General features: G+C 39.2%; 1 protein-coding gene across 4 annotated transcripts in view; it reads left to right on the plus strand.

The window, feature by feature from the left end:
- The window catches only part of Nyap2 (neuronal tyrosine-phosphorylated phosphoinositide-3-kinase adaptor 2), a 265902-nt gene that overhangs the window by 105062 nt on the left and 146658 nt on the right, over positions 1-14182 (plus strand). For 2 of the 4 annotated variants that reach the window (XM_029483163.1, XM_021172656.2), the window contains one exon: positions 8225-8526. In XM_029483163.1, the coding sequence (XP_029339023.1) occupies positions 8225-8526 (302 nt within the window). Of the gene's footprint in view, positions 1-8224; positions 8623-14182 lie in introns of all 4 variants that reach the window. The other 2 variants (XM_029483159.1, XM_021172663.2) reach the window with 1 other exon arrangement.

The following is a 14182-nucleotide window of genomic DNA, read 5'->3' on the forward strand; positions in this document are numbered from 1 at the left end:
TGGCAGTGTCTCAGAATGAGGCAGGGGTCAGCATGTACTCTTGTGCATAGAGGGAAAAGGTACAAAGAAGAGGACATCAAATACCAACTCAATAGGCATCTTTTCCTGAATTAAGTCAGAGTGTTTGTACCTTGGCATTCATGATTCATTCACAGTGAAATACCAATGTGAAAGAACCCAGGGTTCACCAGAGCAATGACTTGCTCACAAGCAAACTTCACTGTTGTTTATAGAATTGTTGCTCCTTTTTCTTCAAATGTGTTCATTTACTTTGTGGTTGGAAATGCCCCAGCTCTGTTACCAGATAAGCAAATAGAAAAGAATGTTCCAGTGCCTCAGGTGTTTGCAAAAGTAGAAATACACTAGATTCAGAATCAGTACTGGAAATGGATTTCTGAGCCTCACTGTGCCGAATCACAGCTGAAAGTATCTACTAAAGTAAGCAAAGACCTTACTTTATCCCTTCTTCTGTTTTACTGCTTCTCTAGACAGACTTTTAAAAAGATGCATGTGTGTATGTGCACAGAAAGTGAAATTCTGTTTTCTTTTTGTCTTTTATCAGTTGTTACCAAGTATGCCTTTATTACAAAATACTGGTATGCTTGCTTCGAAATTATGCATAGGAGTCATATACCCCTGTCACATTTAAAGTTGGCATCTGATCCCAGGAACACACTTTTCCCAAGAGTTTGTTTGTTTCTATCTGAAAATCAGCCGTTCTCAAAAACACCAATGAGGATAGGCAGAGGATGAGCATCCTGGAGATCAGAACTCTTTCAACGTTCCTATTTCTCAATTTTCTTCTTCAATCATAATCACAGTGCTTTGAGAAAATGAAGCAAGCCTTTGAGAGTGTTCAGAACAGAAGGCCTCTATTTGCTCTAAGATGTCTTGGTACTTACAGTTAAATATAAGATTTTGTTTTGATTTCCTTTGCATGAAGAGGTTTTTTGGGAGGGCGGGGGTTCTGTGGCACCATATGCTGTGCTTTACATATGTGGACTCACCAGTGAAGTGGTGATCTTCTTAAGAGAATTCAATAGGACAAAACTTAAAAGGAAATGCTTTAAAGCTAAGAGTATAGATATAGATTTATGCTACAGGCACTTTAGAGGTGCACTCAGGTATAGGCAACCAGTTTATGGGACCAATATAGTATTTAATAAATTTAAGAAGCTGTAAAAATTCAGAACCTAAAGATACTGCTACTAAGAGATATCTTGGATATATCTCTTACACATATACATATATAACACATGCATACCACACAGTGTGTGTGATATGTACGTGTATGTATGTATGTATGTATGTATGCATGTATGTATATTGCTCAAATGTTCAGGCCTGTGCACTAGACAATATCTTCTTCTTTGCATGTGTTAATCATTTAATCTTATTACTGTAAGAAAATACTTGGCAGCTTGAGGAAGTAAGGGGTTTTTTGAGTTCATAGTTCTAGGTACAGTGCATCATTGAGGGAATGCTATGGCCACAGTGGAGTAGCATGGGGAAGCTGGTCACCGTGTGCCTCTGGTAATAGAGCAGATATTTGAATGCTACTGTCCATCTCTGTCTCCTTTTCATTCTTTCCAGAATTCCATCTCAAGCAATACTGCTGGTCACATGTTAGGGTGGGTCTTTCCACTTCAACCAGCATAGTCAAGAAACTCCGTCAGAAGCATGCTCAGAGATTTGTTTAAGTCCTGTTATGTTGGCAACTAAGATTAACTGCCACGGATAGAAGTTTAAAAGTATGTGACCCACTATTTATAGACTAATCCATTACCCTTCAATTTAAGCTACACTTTATTCTCTGTGTTTTATGGCAGTCAGACTGACTAAAGACAACTTGATCTTACTTCCACTGTGTGAGAAGCAGCAGACCTGTTTCAATTCACGATTATGAAACTTGTTTTTATTTTTATAACATAAGATGTGTCAGGCTTAGTCTATCTTGAGTGCTGGAGTCTTATTGCAAATGGTTTTTTTCTTCAGCCCACGTAGCTTTCACTCTGAGCCAAGGAGTCCTACAGTAGAACTGGTTTCTCACTCTCCCACTGTCACATATATGTTGAGTCTGAAACAGGGGAGTGACCTATTTACAAGAGCATTTCTTCTTTCTGTGCCTCACATTTGTTTTTATGCTTTCTCATTGTGACTAGTTTGGTTTCTGAGTCTTATGGGTTACATCACCAATAGTGGACATTAGAATTCAGTGGATCACTCAAAGGGTTCCCAGGTTCTTGTGTCCCCAAGCAAGAAACTAAACCCAGTCACACAGTTGCATCTGAAGCAGGTTATTATACAAAGATACACTTCCAAGAAGGAAGAGGTTCTGCACAGAAAGAAACTCCTGGATCTAATGACAATTCTGTACAAAAGCCAGGACTCTTGGGCTGCACTCTGAAGGCTTTGGGGGCTCATCTGTCTGGTGTGGACTTTTCTGCACTTGTTGTTTCCTGTGCCTCTACATTTAACATCCTTGCCACATGTATCATTAGCATCTTAAAACTCCACCCAGGAATGTGTACATTAGTATCATAATGAGGGTTGGAGTTCCTACTTATTAGTAGACTGCTGACATGGTATGTGTAAAGCCTTACATTTCCCCCTTAGTACAGCAAAAGGTAAATAAACAAATAAATAAATAAATAAGTATTTCTTTTTAATTTTTATAACAAGCAATAGATCACCTTCAGACACTCTGGAGTGTCTCTGTGCCTGCATCATTGATTTGATTTAGTGAGGCCAGAGTTGTTCCCAGCCCTCTTCTTTCCCAAATGTTTTTTTCTAATATGTTAATTTTGTAAGCCTTCTGGTCTAAAGAACTTTTGGCTATGGAATGTCATATGTCAGGTTAGGGTCTCCAAGGAAGAAGAAACTGGGTTTTACTGTGGAGCCTTCCTGAGAGAGACTGAAAGTAAGGAGATACAGAGGTAGAGAGACAAGCTCAGCCTTGGTGCAGTTACGTTGTCTACAAAAGAAGAATGGGTAGGAGAGACAACTAGACAGGAAGAGCCTGAGACTATTCTGTAGCTATGGGAACCCAGAGACAAAGATGCCCCAAATGGACCAGGAGGAAACTCTCACAGCTCACATGTCCATCACATTGGCTAGAGGCTTTCCTAGAAGGCTGAAGATTATAGCTGAATGCTGGAGTGAGCTGCTCACCTCTGAGATTTTCTCTTGAACCATATCTGAGATACACACATATTGTCCCCAAGATGGAGTTGAAGTGACCTCCCCCTCCCCCAATACTTTGCTGGTTCCCATCTGTCTCATCCTAAGGGAAAATTGAGAAGGATGCAGGCAATGCAGTAAATTATGGTCACTATAACTGCAACTTGTGTAGAGGCTGCAATGTATATTTAGCATACCCCTCTTGCATTGTCATTAATTAACTAGACCATTGTGTACTCATTTGCTGGCCATGGTGGTCACAAGATTAGTTTCCTTCATGAGAATTTGGAACATTCTGTGACTGTAACCTCTTTGAGCCAAGGTTGATGTATGTGACCTCTCAACTTCACAAATGAGCAAGGGAACATCAAGAGACACCCAAAAGGGCTGGAGAAGGAGTTCAGCTATTAAAGGCTAAGGCTCACAATCAAAGCTCCAAGAAACACCCCAAACTGTCTCTCACCCACTTCCATATATATTTTTCTCTGTTTAATCAGAAAAGCCATCCTATATGTTCCTGACAATCAAGGTCAGCAGTATTATCGACTAAGAGAATGCTTCTCATTTTATTTATTTGTGTGCAATAATATATGTATGCAGAGCCATTCATGCTTGAATCTGTGTGATGCAGATGTCAACATCAGGTCTTTTCCTCTGCTACTCTGCATCTGCCTTTCTTTCTTTTTCTTTCTTTCTTTCTTTCTTTCTTTCTTTCTTTCTTTCTTTCTTTCTTTCTTTTTTTATCCCTCCCTCCCTCCCTTCCTTCTTTCCTCTTTTCTTTTCTTTTCTTTTCTTTTCTTTTCTTTTCTTTTCTTTTCTTTTCTTTTCTTTCTTTTTTTTTGAGATGCAAGCTCCCCCTAAATCTGGAGCTCACACCAATCAGTTTACTGCTGAAAAGACTGCGAAGCCCAAGATGAAAGGACTGCATATTGTGAGAGCTTTCTGTCTTCATTATAATTTGGTCTAAGGCCTCACAGAAGAAAGAACACATGATGCTAAACTGAAAACCTTCAGCCCTTTACAATCATTGGAAATCCTTTCAATAGACTTCCTGATGAAATACCTACCATTTAGCTATACTTTCCAACACATTTGAATTGGGGCTTGCATTTCTAATATATATGTGCTTTTGAGAACACAACCAGTCAACCAACAAGAAATTGGAAACTCAAAGACTTTCAACTAACATCCATAATTGTTAAAGTTTCTAATCAAGTGGGATGTCAAACACATACCACTGTCACTGTCATATGAGCTATTTAATCCTCTACATATAAGAGGGGCATATATACCCACAGTCTGAGTTAGGGTTTTACTACTGTGAACAGATACCATGACCAAGGTAAGTCTTAAAAAGTACAACATTTAATTGAGGTTGGCTTACAGGTTCAGAAGTTCAGTCCATTATCATCAAGGTGGGAGTACGGTGGCATCTAGGCAGGCATGGTGCAGGCAAAGCTGAGAGTTCTACATTTATCTGAAGGCTGCTATTAGAATACTGACTTCCAGGCAGCTAGGAGTAGAGTCTTAAAGCCCACACCCACAGTGACACACCTACTCCATCAGGGCCACACCTCCTAATAGTGCCACTTCCTGGGCCAAGAATATACAAGCATACAAATATACAAACACACCCACGTACTGTAGTATCACTTGCAATACCTTCTTGTTACAAAATATCCCTTGTTGTAATTAACAGACTGTAAATGAAAACTTACACACCTCACATGAACAACAGTCTTATGGGTCACTGTGGTTTTAGTCATGGCCACTCTTTCATGTCAGAAGAACACTATAACCCACTGCAGCTGACTGTAGAATGAAGACAGCGTGTGAGATCAAACACACATGAACGTATATGTAGTTAGTACTAAAGCTAATGAACCATTGCTACTTTACAATAACCTGAAAAGATCTGCCTGATCAATCTATGTCATTTTGCCTGGCATTTGTTTCTTGCAACTCTTCATAACAGCCAATTTTTGATTGATGGCAACCTCCTCTCTAGGGTTCTGGATAGATAACATTAGAAACCCAAGATGCTGATCTGAAGGCACCAACCCAGAGGTCATATTTACAGACACTAATGCAACAGGTATGATGCAATGTCTTTACACTGGGATGGGATATTTTCCAATTAATGTATTTTATTAAAAATCCATAAACATTCATCAGATTCAGAAGCTGACAATATCCTTCACTCCATGATTATCAATCAGCATGCAATTCTTTTGCAATTAGTTGTGCCATTGTCTTACTGCTTGTCCTTAGCTGTGACTTGAACAAATACCTGTGCATATGTAGCTCATTCTCAGCCACATTTTTATTATGTACTTACTGTCAGGTCAAACTCAGCTTGCACCTATACCTGCTATTGTTTTGAGCGTGCATTGTATTTCACTTGGAAGAGGCGTTACTACGAGGAAAAGAAGCAGCACTACATGAAATTGTTTTGTGCTGATAAATAGATAATCTTGACATGAAGCAGCCAAGCTAATTATCTGTCTGGGTAGAGGTGCAAGCTCTATTTGGGTCAAAGGTAACAGATAAATTGCTGATACAATTATTTCAAGTAACCCTCATAAATGCCTGTGTGCATTACCACATGCATAGATCTCCCTAGGTGAGCATGTTCCTGGCAAAGAGGCAGCTGTCTAAATAAATCTTTAAAGCAGCTTTTGTTCAGCGACACAACGGAAATGAGGAAGAGACATGCAGATGAAAAATAATTTAAGGCAAAGTTAGATGAAATCAAATATCTCATCTTCTAATGGAAAACATCAAAGCCATAGCATCACAGACTGGAATCTTCCCTTCCTGTCAAGACTCCCCCTCAACCACTAAGCCCATTTTTCCTAGTCATTTTTAATGATGTCTCCACAAAACACTTTGTGCAACCTTCTCATCTGTGTCTTGATTGATGTTCTTGAAACAAATACAGAAATTAAAATGCACAGAAACATTAAACAGGATGCTTCCTGTTTCTAGATGGAAAGTCACTTAGCTGAGCAACATGCTGAGGTCATGTGAGCATTTGCATGCCCATTGCCCAGCTTTACCACCGCCACCCATGTTACTAAGAAGCCATGGGTAGTGTCTAGACATTAACATGTACACAAAATGTTAAGTGTACGTACATGACATACACAAAAATTGTGTTGGAGTAACAACTTATTTTGTGAGTATATGCTAGACTAAACCTGTTGGTTCTTCTGGCTTTTCCCACAATAGACGTGTAATTTTCATTTTGGAGAAGGAAAAAATTTCCTTTCCCATTATTGATCTGTTTAGATTTTGGTTTTCTGAACTGATTTATTTATTTAGTCATTGATTTATTCATTCATTTGTTTATATATTGGTGTTGGAAATTAAACCTAGGGCCTCATCTAGTGACTAGTGAGTGAGATACCATTCCCTGCCCAGATATTTTACAGTTATGATGAATTCCATAATGGTATGAAAGACACAAATTGAATAAAAAAATCTTTCTTTGAATTGCATTACTTATGGGAATTAAGATAAAATCAACATTTGATACTTTTAAGTAAATCTATATACTAGAAAGGCAGCCTCAAGAAGCTTACAAAATTCATATACTCTGAGTTTCTTTTTATGATTGCCACATTTCAGTTAAAGTCAAATATTCTATACATGATTTTTCTATTAGATTTTCCTTCTAGTGAATGACCTTGATAGTTCTATGGTAAAATCTATTTCTAACAGGTCACATATGTATTCATGATGTTTTCTTCCTGAAGAGTCACCATTACGTACAGTAAGAGAAACACCCCAAGAAATATTTCCTCTGTGATGACCTGAACTTCAAACTGAGAGGGTTACCTCCTTCTAAATCTTCCCATGTGAGACCTAAATATTTTCCCATGTGAAACGTAAAAAATATTAAATCTAGATTGTTTTTACAACCTCAGTACTTAGAAAGTAGAGTCCTATCAGTGTCAGGTAATGTTTACACTTCCTTAAATGCTTCTACTGTGTAAGGTGGGGGTTGCTATTTTATCGCAGCATCTTTGAAACATCATGGATTGGGAATGTTTCTACAAAACAAAGTGACAGACAATTGAGTCATTAGTTTGACACGTGTTTCTCCCCACTTCTTCTACTACAGCTGTTCCCTCCTTTCTCTTCCTGTCTTCCTGCTTAACTTTTCCATTTCTTCTTCCTTTCTCCTTCCTTTCTTACTTCACATACCCCTTCCTCCTGTCTTCCTGCTTTTTCTATCTCCATGTCTCTCTCCGTCTCTCTGTGTGTCTCTGTCTCTCTGTTTCTATCTCTCTGTCTGTCTCTGTGTGTCTGTCTCTGTCTCTGTCTCTCTCTCTGTCTCTGTCTCTCTCTCTCTCTCTCTCCAGGTTTCAGTCCTAGTCACTCTCTTCTTCTGCCCTGTCTTCCTTTGTCCCTCCCTCCCTCCCTCCCTCCCTCCCTCCTTCTCTCCCTCCTTCTTTCCTCTTCCTGCCTTCTGGATTTTGCCCATCCCCAGCTTTTGACTCTTTCCTTCTCCTTCTAGTGCTTATTAACAGAACCTTTTCTGACATTGCTTCTGTGGTTTCCCTCAACACTGCAAACAAGCAAAGTAGGGCTGGTTTCCATGAAAACTGCAGTCCCAGTTATCAAGAGCTGGTCTAGGGGGTGGAATCATCAAATTCTTGTACTTTCCAGGTCATGAGACAAGATTTGCCTCAATGTTCTTCAAACAAACTGAGTGGCTGGCTGAAGACAATCTGTTATACAGGATTTCTTCCTTAGGATACTAAGTTCATCTGGAGATAAAGATGCCTGCAGACACATGTTACACTTTCTGAGCTTTCTGATTCTAATCAAATTGTTTTGGTTTTACTTTCAGAATTTGACTTAAATCTCTAGACTGTTTTCATGCCACTTAAGACTGGTCTGGATGTCAACCCCTTGTAAAATGATGTACTTCTTCACCAGTGAGAATTTTCACCTTTCAAGAACAGCTGGTGGTATCTGTGATTTCTCTTATATCCTGGCTGCTTTTCTCACAAGTGGTCTTTGCTTTGTCTTACAGCATAGGAGGAGAAGTAGGGCGAGGCCAGGACGCCAGTTACGCGGGCAAGCATTTCCGCATGGGGTTCATGACGATGCCTGCACCTCAGGACAGACTCCCACATCCCTGCTCCAGTGGCTTCACTGTGAGATCTCAGTCCCTGCACTCTGTAGGGGGCACTGAAGATGACAGCAGCTGTGGATCACGAAGACAACCACCTCCAAAGCCCAAGAGAGACCCCAGCACTAAGCTTAGCACCTCATCTGAGACAGTCAACAGCACTGCAGCCAGTAAGAGTGGAAGACCTCTGGAGAGAGCAGAAGGTAAATTCACCGTTCCTGCTTCCCACTCACCTCCAAGGGCTTCAACTTCAGGACACCTGTTTCCTTCCCCTGGGTCCCAGGAACGAAACATCAAGGGTAGGAGGCATTGTAGTGTGTTGTTAAATAATGACCAATCTTATTAATATGCACAATCAGGAAATCCAGACAAGGCAGATGATATAGTATGGCAACACAATGCTTTCAGGAGTATGTGTGGGACCCTAAATCCAGTCTTCAGTACAAAACAAAACCAGGCAAGGCAATGTATAAACTTTATAGCCCCTTTAAGGCTTTGACTCATTCAAAACTTATTTTTGGCTAGAAATAGATCTACTATTTATATTTCTTATTTGTATTAAATTCCTATTTATATAGGAAGACATATTTTGGGTGATCATTAGATATTCTGGGGGATATTTTAATGTGGAAAATATATGAAGAAAATTTATGATCATACCCTTTAGAAACCACATTTGACATTATTTCATTCCTTGTGTTTTTGAACCAGCTAAATATTTCAGTCCTAGCTTCATAAGTCTGATTTCTTCCTTTGTGACTTTTTTCCCTCTCATCTAAAAGATACATAAATCAAACATAGCTACTTTGGAGTTATAAATATAAATTTGATCACATTAGTCTTATATCTCACAAACCCTTTAGATCTTCTTGAATAAAGAAGCCCATAGCTTACCTGAGCTTTTTCCAAAAGTCCTTCGAATTGTAGTTAAGGGGTACGTGAGCTTTGACACAGCTGTTCCCCAGTTCAGGCTGTTATAACAAATGGCCATTGACAGACTAGTTTATAAAGAGTGGGAATTCATTTTTCCAGCTCTGTTGATAAGCTCCAGGAGCCAGTGTGATCTTCAAATTAAGCTCTCCTCAAGGTTTTGGAATCTTGTTTTCTGATATTCTCTCTTTGTATGTGATGGGAGGGTAAGGAGGCTAAGTAATCTTATCTAAGAAGATTCTGTCCAAAAGAAACCTCTTCCCAAATAACATCACACTGAACTTAAGTTTTCAGCGCTTGGGCTGTTGAGTGACATGGCTTTATGTCCCTTGCTTCAAGCCAATCGAATATTTGCGTCAGCAGTGAGGCATCTTACAAGGACCCGAGTTCTGCCAGTGGCCAGTGGAGAGTCTACAGCAGAATTCTACCAAGCCCTTTGGTCTTTTTTCTGCTCTGCCCTGAGCCCCAGGGATCACATTTCAGATCTGTTTGCAGGAAGAAGAAACCTCTTTTTCTCAATTGCTAATTCTTTGCCAGTTGAGATTTCTAGTTCCTCGTGAAGGTACTGGTCTGATTCTTTGCCCAGTGCACATGCAGAGTGAGAGACAAGATGCCTGTGGACCACAGACAGGCTAACCCCCCTTCACCCATCTCACTTCTTTCTTCTTATCGCTGCTGCCCAGAGATAGTCTCAGTGAATTGTTAAGCAATGCGTCTAAATACCTGGAAAGAGAACAATTCCTTCTGTTTCAAAGAACATTTTTTTTCTTTAATACTGTTTGTCCACACCTAGATGTCTGTGTGAATGTGCATATATATATATATATATATATATATATATATATATATACACACGTAAATACATAAGCAAAAACATACCATGTGTGCATACAAGTGTGAAAGCTTGAGATCACAGCCCAGCCTGCTTATTGCAGTTTCAGTCTTACATTGTCATTGTTTTTATTGTGACTCATTTCCATGGCATCCAATTTCAAAGAAACACTATTTTTACAGAGAGAAATTTTCATCCCAAGGATTTCCTAATTGCCCATCTTATTGGTCAACCTCAATGAGCTTCCAATTTGATTAGCTACAGGGAAGAATCTGATAGCAGGTATTTGATGTACCTGTGTGCATTTGTGTGTGTGTGTGTGTGTGTGTGTGTGTGTGTGTGTATCTGTGTTTAAATTCATTTCTGTTTACCTTCTTGCATTCATTAGAATTTGGAGCTCTTCTTATGATTCTGGGTTAGAAGTGTGTCCTGAGCCTTGTGGCACTTCACATTTATGCTTTTAAAAACAACAGATGGCTGGGTGTGGTGGCGCACACCTTTAACCCCAGCACTCGAGAGGCAGAGGCAGGCAGATTTCTGAGTTCGAGGCCAGCCTGGTCTACAAAATGAGTTCCAGGATAGCCAGGGCTATACAGAGAAACCCTGTCTCGAAAAACCAACCAACCAACCAAACAGCCAACCAAACAACCAACCAAACAAACAAACAAAAAAAACCAGATGTTTAGTTCACTTTTCTTATGACTATAGGCAGAGTGACAGGAATTTAAACATTGTTCTTAAGTCTTCTCAACTATTTAAACATGACATCTTCCATTTCTCTTTATTCTGCCTGGTTCCTGTGTCCAAAAGTCAACCTTCTTCTCTTTCTACTGCCAGACCAACACAATAAATTAGACCAGGTTGTTTGCCAAAGAAAATTATAGAATCAGGACATGACTCTTTGAGAGGTGAGGCCTGAAAGCAATCCAGAGTGGACATAGTAGGGCATCCTGTATGAATAGCATTTTGGAGACAGATGGAAAAAAGCTGAGTTCAAGATAAGCCTGGGCTACATAGAAAGTTCTAAGAGAACTCAAGCTACAGAGATGGTAAAGGTTGAGCCACAGGTCATACCATGCAGCCAGCTCTTAGAAGGAATGTACAATATACATATATAAAGCATCCCTGCTATGAGGAAAGAAAAGTGGAATGCATAGACTGAAACTAGGGCCACAGTCAGGATCACCTGCTCTCAGAAGCAACACCTGGATAGTTGTCAACCACTTAGAAATGGAACAGACCTCCATTCCCTTGCAATTCGTTGAGTGGCCAATTCCTGAAAGCCATTCTTTTCTCAGGTCTTGTCACCAACTAAGCATCAAAGTTTCCTCAGAACTAGTTATCAAACAGAAAATAGTCCTTCAATATTATTTTTTATTTGTTTTTTTAAGGCAGACATGAAAAGTAACTCAGGTATTGTAGCAAGGACTTAGATGTAAAAATTACTTGATGGGTTCTAAGACTTATGGACTGTCAGGCCCAAATTCAACATTTGTCTTTAGAAAGGAACTCTCAGGATAGACCAGGAAGCCCTCAGCTGTGTGGATGTACAAGGATCTTGCATAGACTGCATGATGGATGCAATCCAATAAAATGCAGAACGGCGTTTTCTATGCAAATTTACCTTTCTCTTTGGAACTCATAAGAAAGGGACGATTGCAAAGCCATACACAGCGAACTGTTTTCTAGAAAGTTATTAAAATAATAATGGCTGGGCTGAATCAGGGCCCAGTTCAGAGATGGAAGGAGAACTCTTGAGTCCCAGTGCCTGTACACATATATCCACACTCAAATCCATAATTATTTAAATATGTAGATTGATCTTTTATGAACCTTCAGTTCTTTATAATCAGGAGCTAACTGGAGTTTATTATAGAGCTCATGATTTCTTTACCAACTCCAAGCTGTCAACATTATAACAGAAAAAGAAAAATGTGACTTTTATACATCTTAGCCTGCCTTTTTTTTTTTTACCTGAAATGTCAGCAAAATCAAAATATTGATTCAGGGGTATTAGAATTATTTCCATGGTAACAAGCTGCTATTTAAAGAGAGGATTATGACTTCCCTGTGGATAAAAGTAAAAGGAAGTGGACTCTAGCAATATGACTTTTCAGAATTAAGAAAAGGGAAAGAAATCTGAACACACACAAATCACATATACATAAACACACATACACACATACTCACACACATACACACAAACACACACACACACATACATGCACACACACTATACCATACACACATAATACATACTCACATACTTATACTCACACACATACAGACCCACCCACACACACTATACCATACACACATAATACATACTCACATACTTATACTCACACACATACAGACCCACCCACACACACTATACCATACACACATAATACATACTCACATACTTATACTCACACACATACAGACCCACCCACACACACTATACCATACACACATACATACATACTCACATACGTATACTCACACACACATGCTTACATTCACACACACAACTCACACAACAAGGGACAGTAAGATTTGGCTTTTAGAAGTTATTGCTCCATCACATTCAAATTTACAGTAGCCACTCTAGCATAGGGTCTTCTACAGAAATTATGCCTTTAAACTTACCAGTGGATATCATAAACTGGCAGTCATCAACATATAAATATTTAGACTGCTGGGTTTCCTTTTTTATCTCTGTGGTAGTTGTTTCTTATCATGAAATAACAGGAAAAGGGTTCTCTAGAAAGAACAGTGGGTCACAGGGGCAGTTTCTTGTGTGTTATTCAACCAAGTAAGTGCTATGCAGCCTCATGCGGTCATCCTCTTTCTCTCGTGAACCTGTTCCTCCTTAAAGGCAACGAAAGGAACGCTGCCTGGGCACTGTCAAAGGATTGTACAGAGTCAAGTGGAACACCCTGACTTTAGGCAAGTGACAACATGACACTATTTTTTTTTAATCCTCTGAGATAACACCTGCAGTGCAGAAATCAAGATGGTACTATTCCTCCTGCATAGCTTTACAGCAACTAGGTGCATCAGTGCTAATGGTGTGTATGATAAAAATAAATTGCTGAAGAAATATAAGCTCAATACAACACTAAATGTCATTAGTAGTACTGAATGACAGGAGTGTGTTTGGCTTGACCCATCACAGATATTCCAAAGTGGAAGGGGAAGAGGCAATGGGTCCATACACTTTCCACCATGAATCAAGCACAGATGACATGGAAACATGAAAGATAAAAAGTGTTGAAGAAAATGTGGAAAAGGAATTTTATTTTGTACACAGCTAGTTATGCTGTTAAGTGGTGCAGACGTTATCAAAAACAGCATGGGAGTTCCTCAAAAATTGAAAAATAAAACTACAACAGGATCCAGCAATCCAGCTCTTACTTTCTTTTCTTTTCCCTTTTTTTTTGAAGTAATTATTTTTATTTTATGTGTGTATGTATATCAGTGTTTTATTTGCATGCATATACACCACCTGTTGCAAGGCCATAGGGGGCCAGAAGAGGGCATTGACTCACCTGAAACTGGTCATAATGGTTGTTTGCAAAATGTGTGGGTGCTAAAAACTGATCCTGGATTCTCTGCAAGAACAGCATATACTTTTAACCACCGAGCAGTCTCTCCAGCCCAGATGTTAATATTTTTACAATGAAGTCAGCCATATTAATCATTTCATTTGCTCTCCTACAGCATATTCATATTAATTCTTTCCTAACTGTTACTTTGGCTACCATTATAAATAATAATGTAAATATTTTTGAGCATAGAGGTCTTCAAAGGCATCATGATTTACAGGATTAGAACTACCACCCTAAACAATTCAATCTCTTTAGCAGTCATTTACCTTTTTCCTCCAGTTGTTTTCCATGTTTTACTTATGGTGTTATCTGAGTACTATTTCTTTACAAAGCAGTGAGAAAGCAGTTCTGACTCCTCACAGCGATCCTAGTTTCTGATGCTCTCGTTCAGAAGTGGTTGGTTGATTTTTACTTTTATTTGAGTTGGCTCAGTATCTGCTATAGCACAGACAGCTTTGAACTTCCAGTTCTTCCAGCCGCCTTCCTCTTTGAAACGCATTAAAG

Source organism: Mus caroli, chromosome 1, assembly GCF_900094665.2.
Source record: "Mus caroli chromosome 1, CAROLI_EIJ_v1.1, whole genome shotgun sequence".
In the NCBI taxonomy this organism is placed as follows: domain Eukaryota; kingdom Metazoa; phylum Chordata; class Mammalia; order Rodentia; family Muridae; genus Mus; species Mus caroli.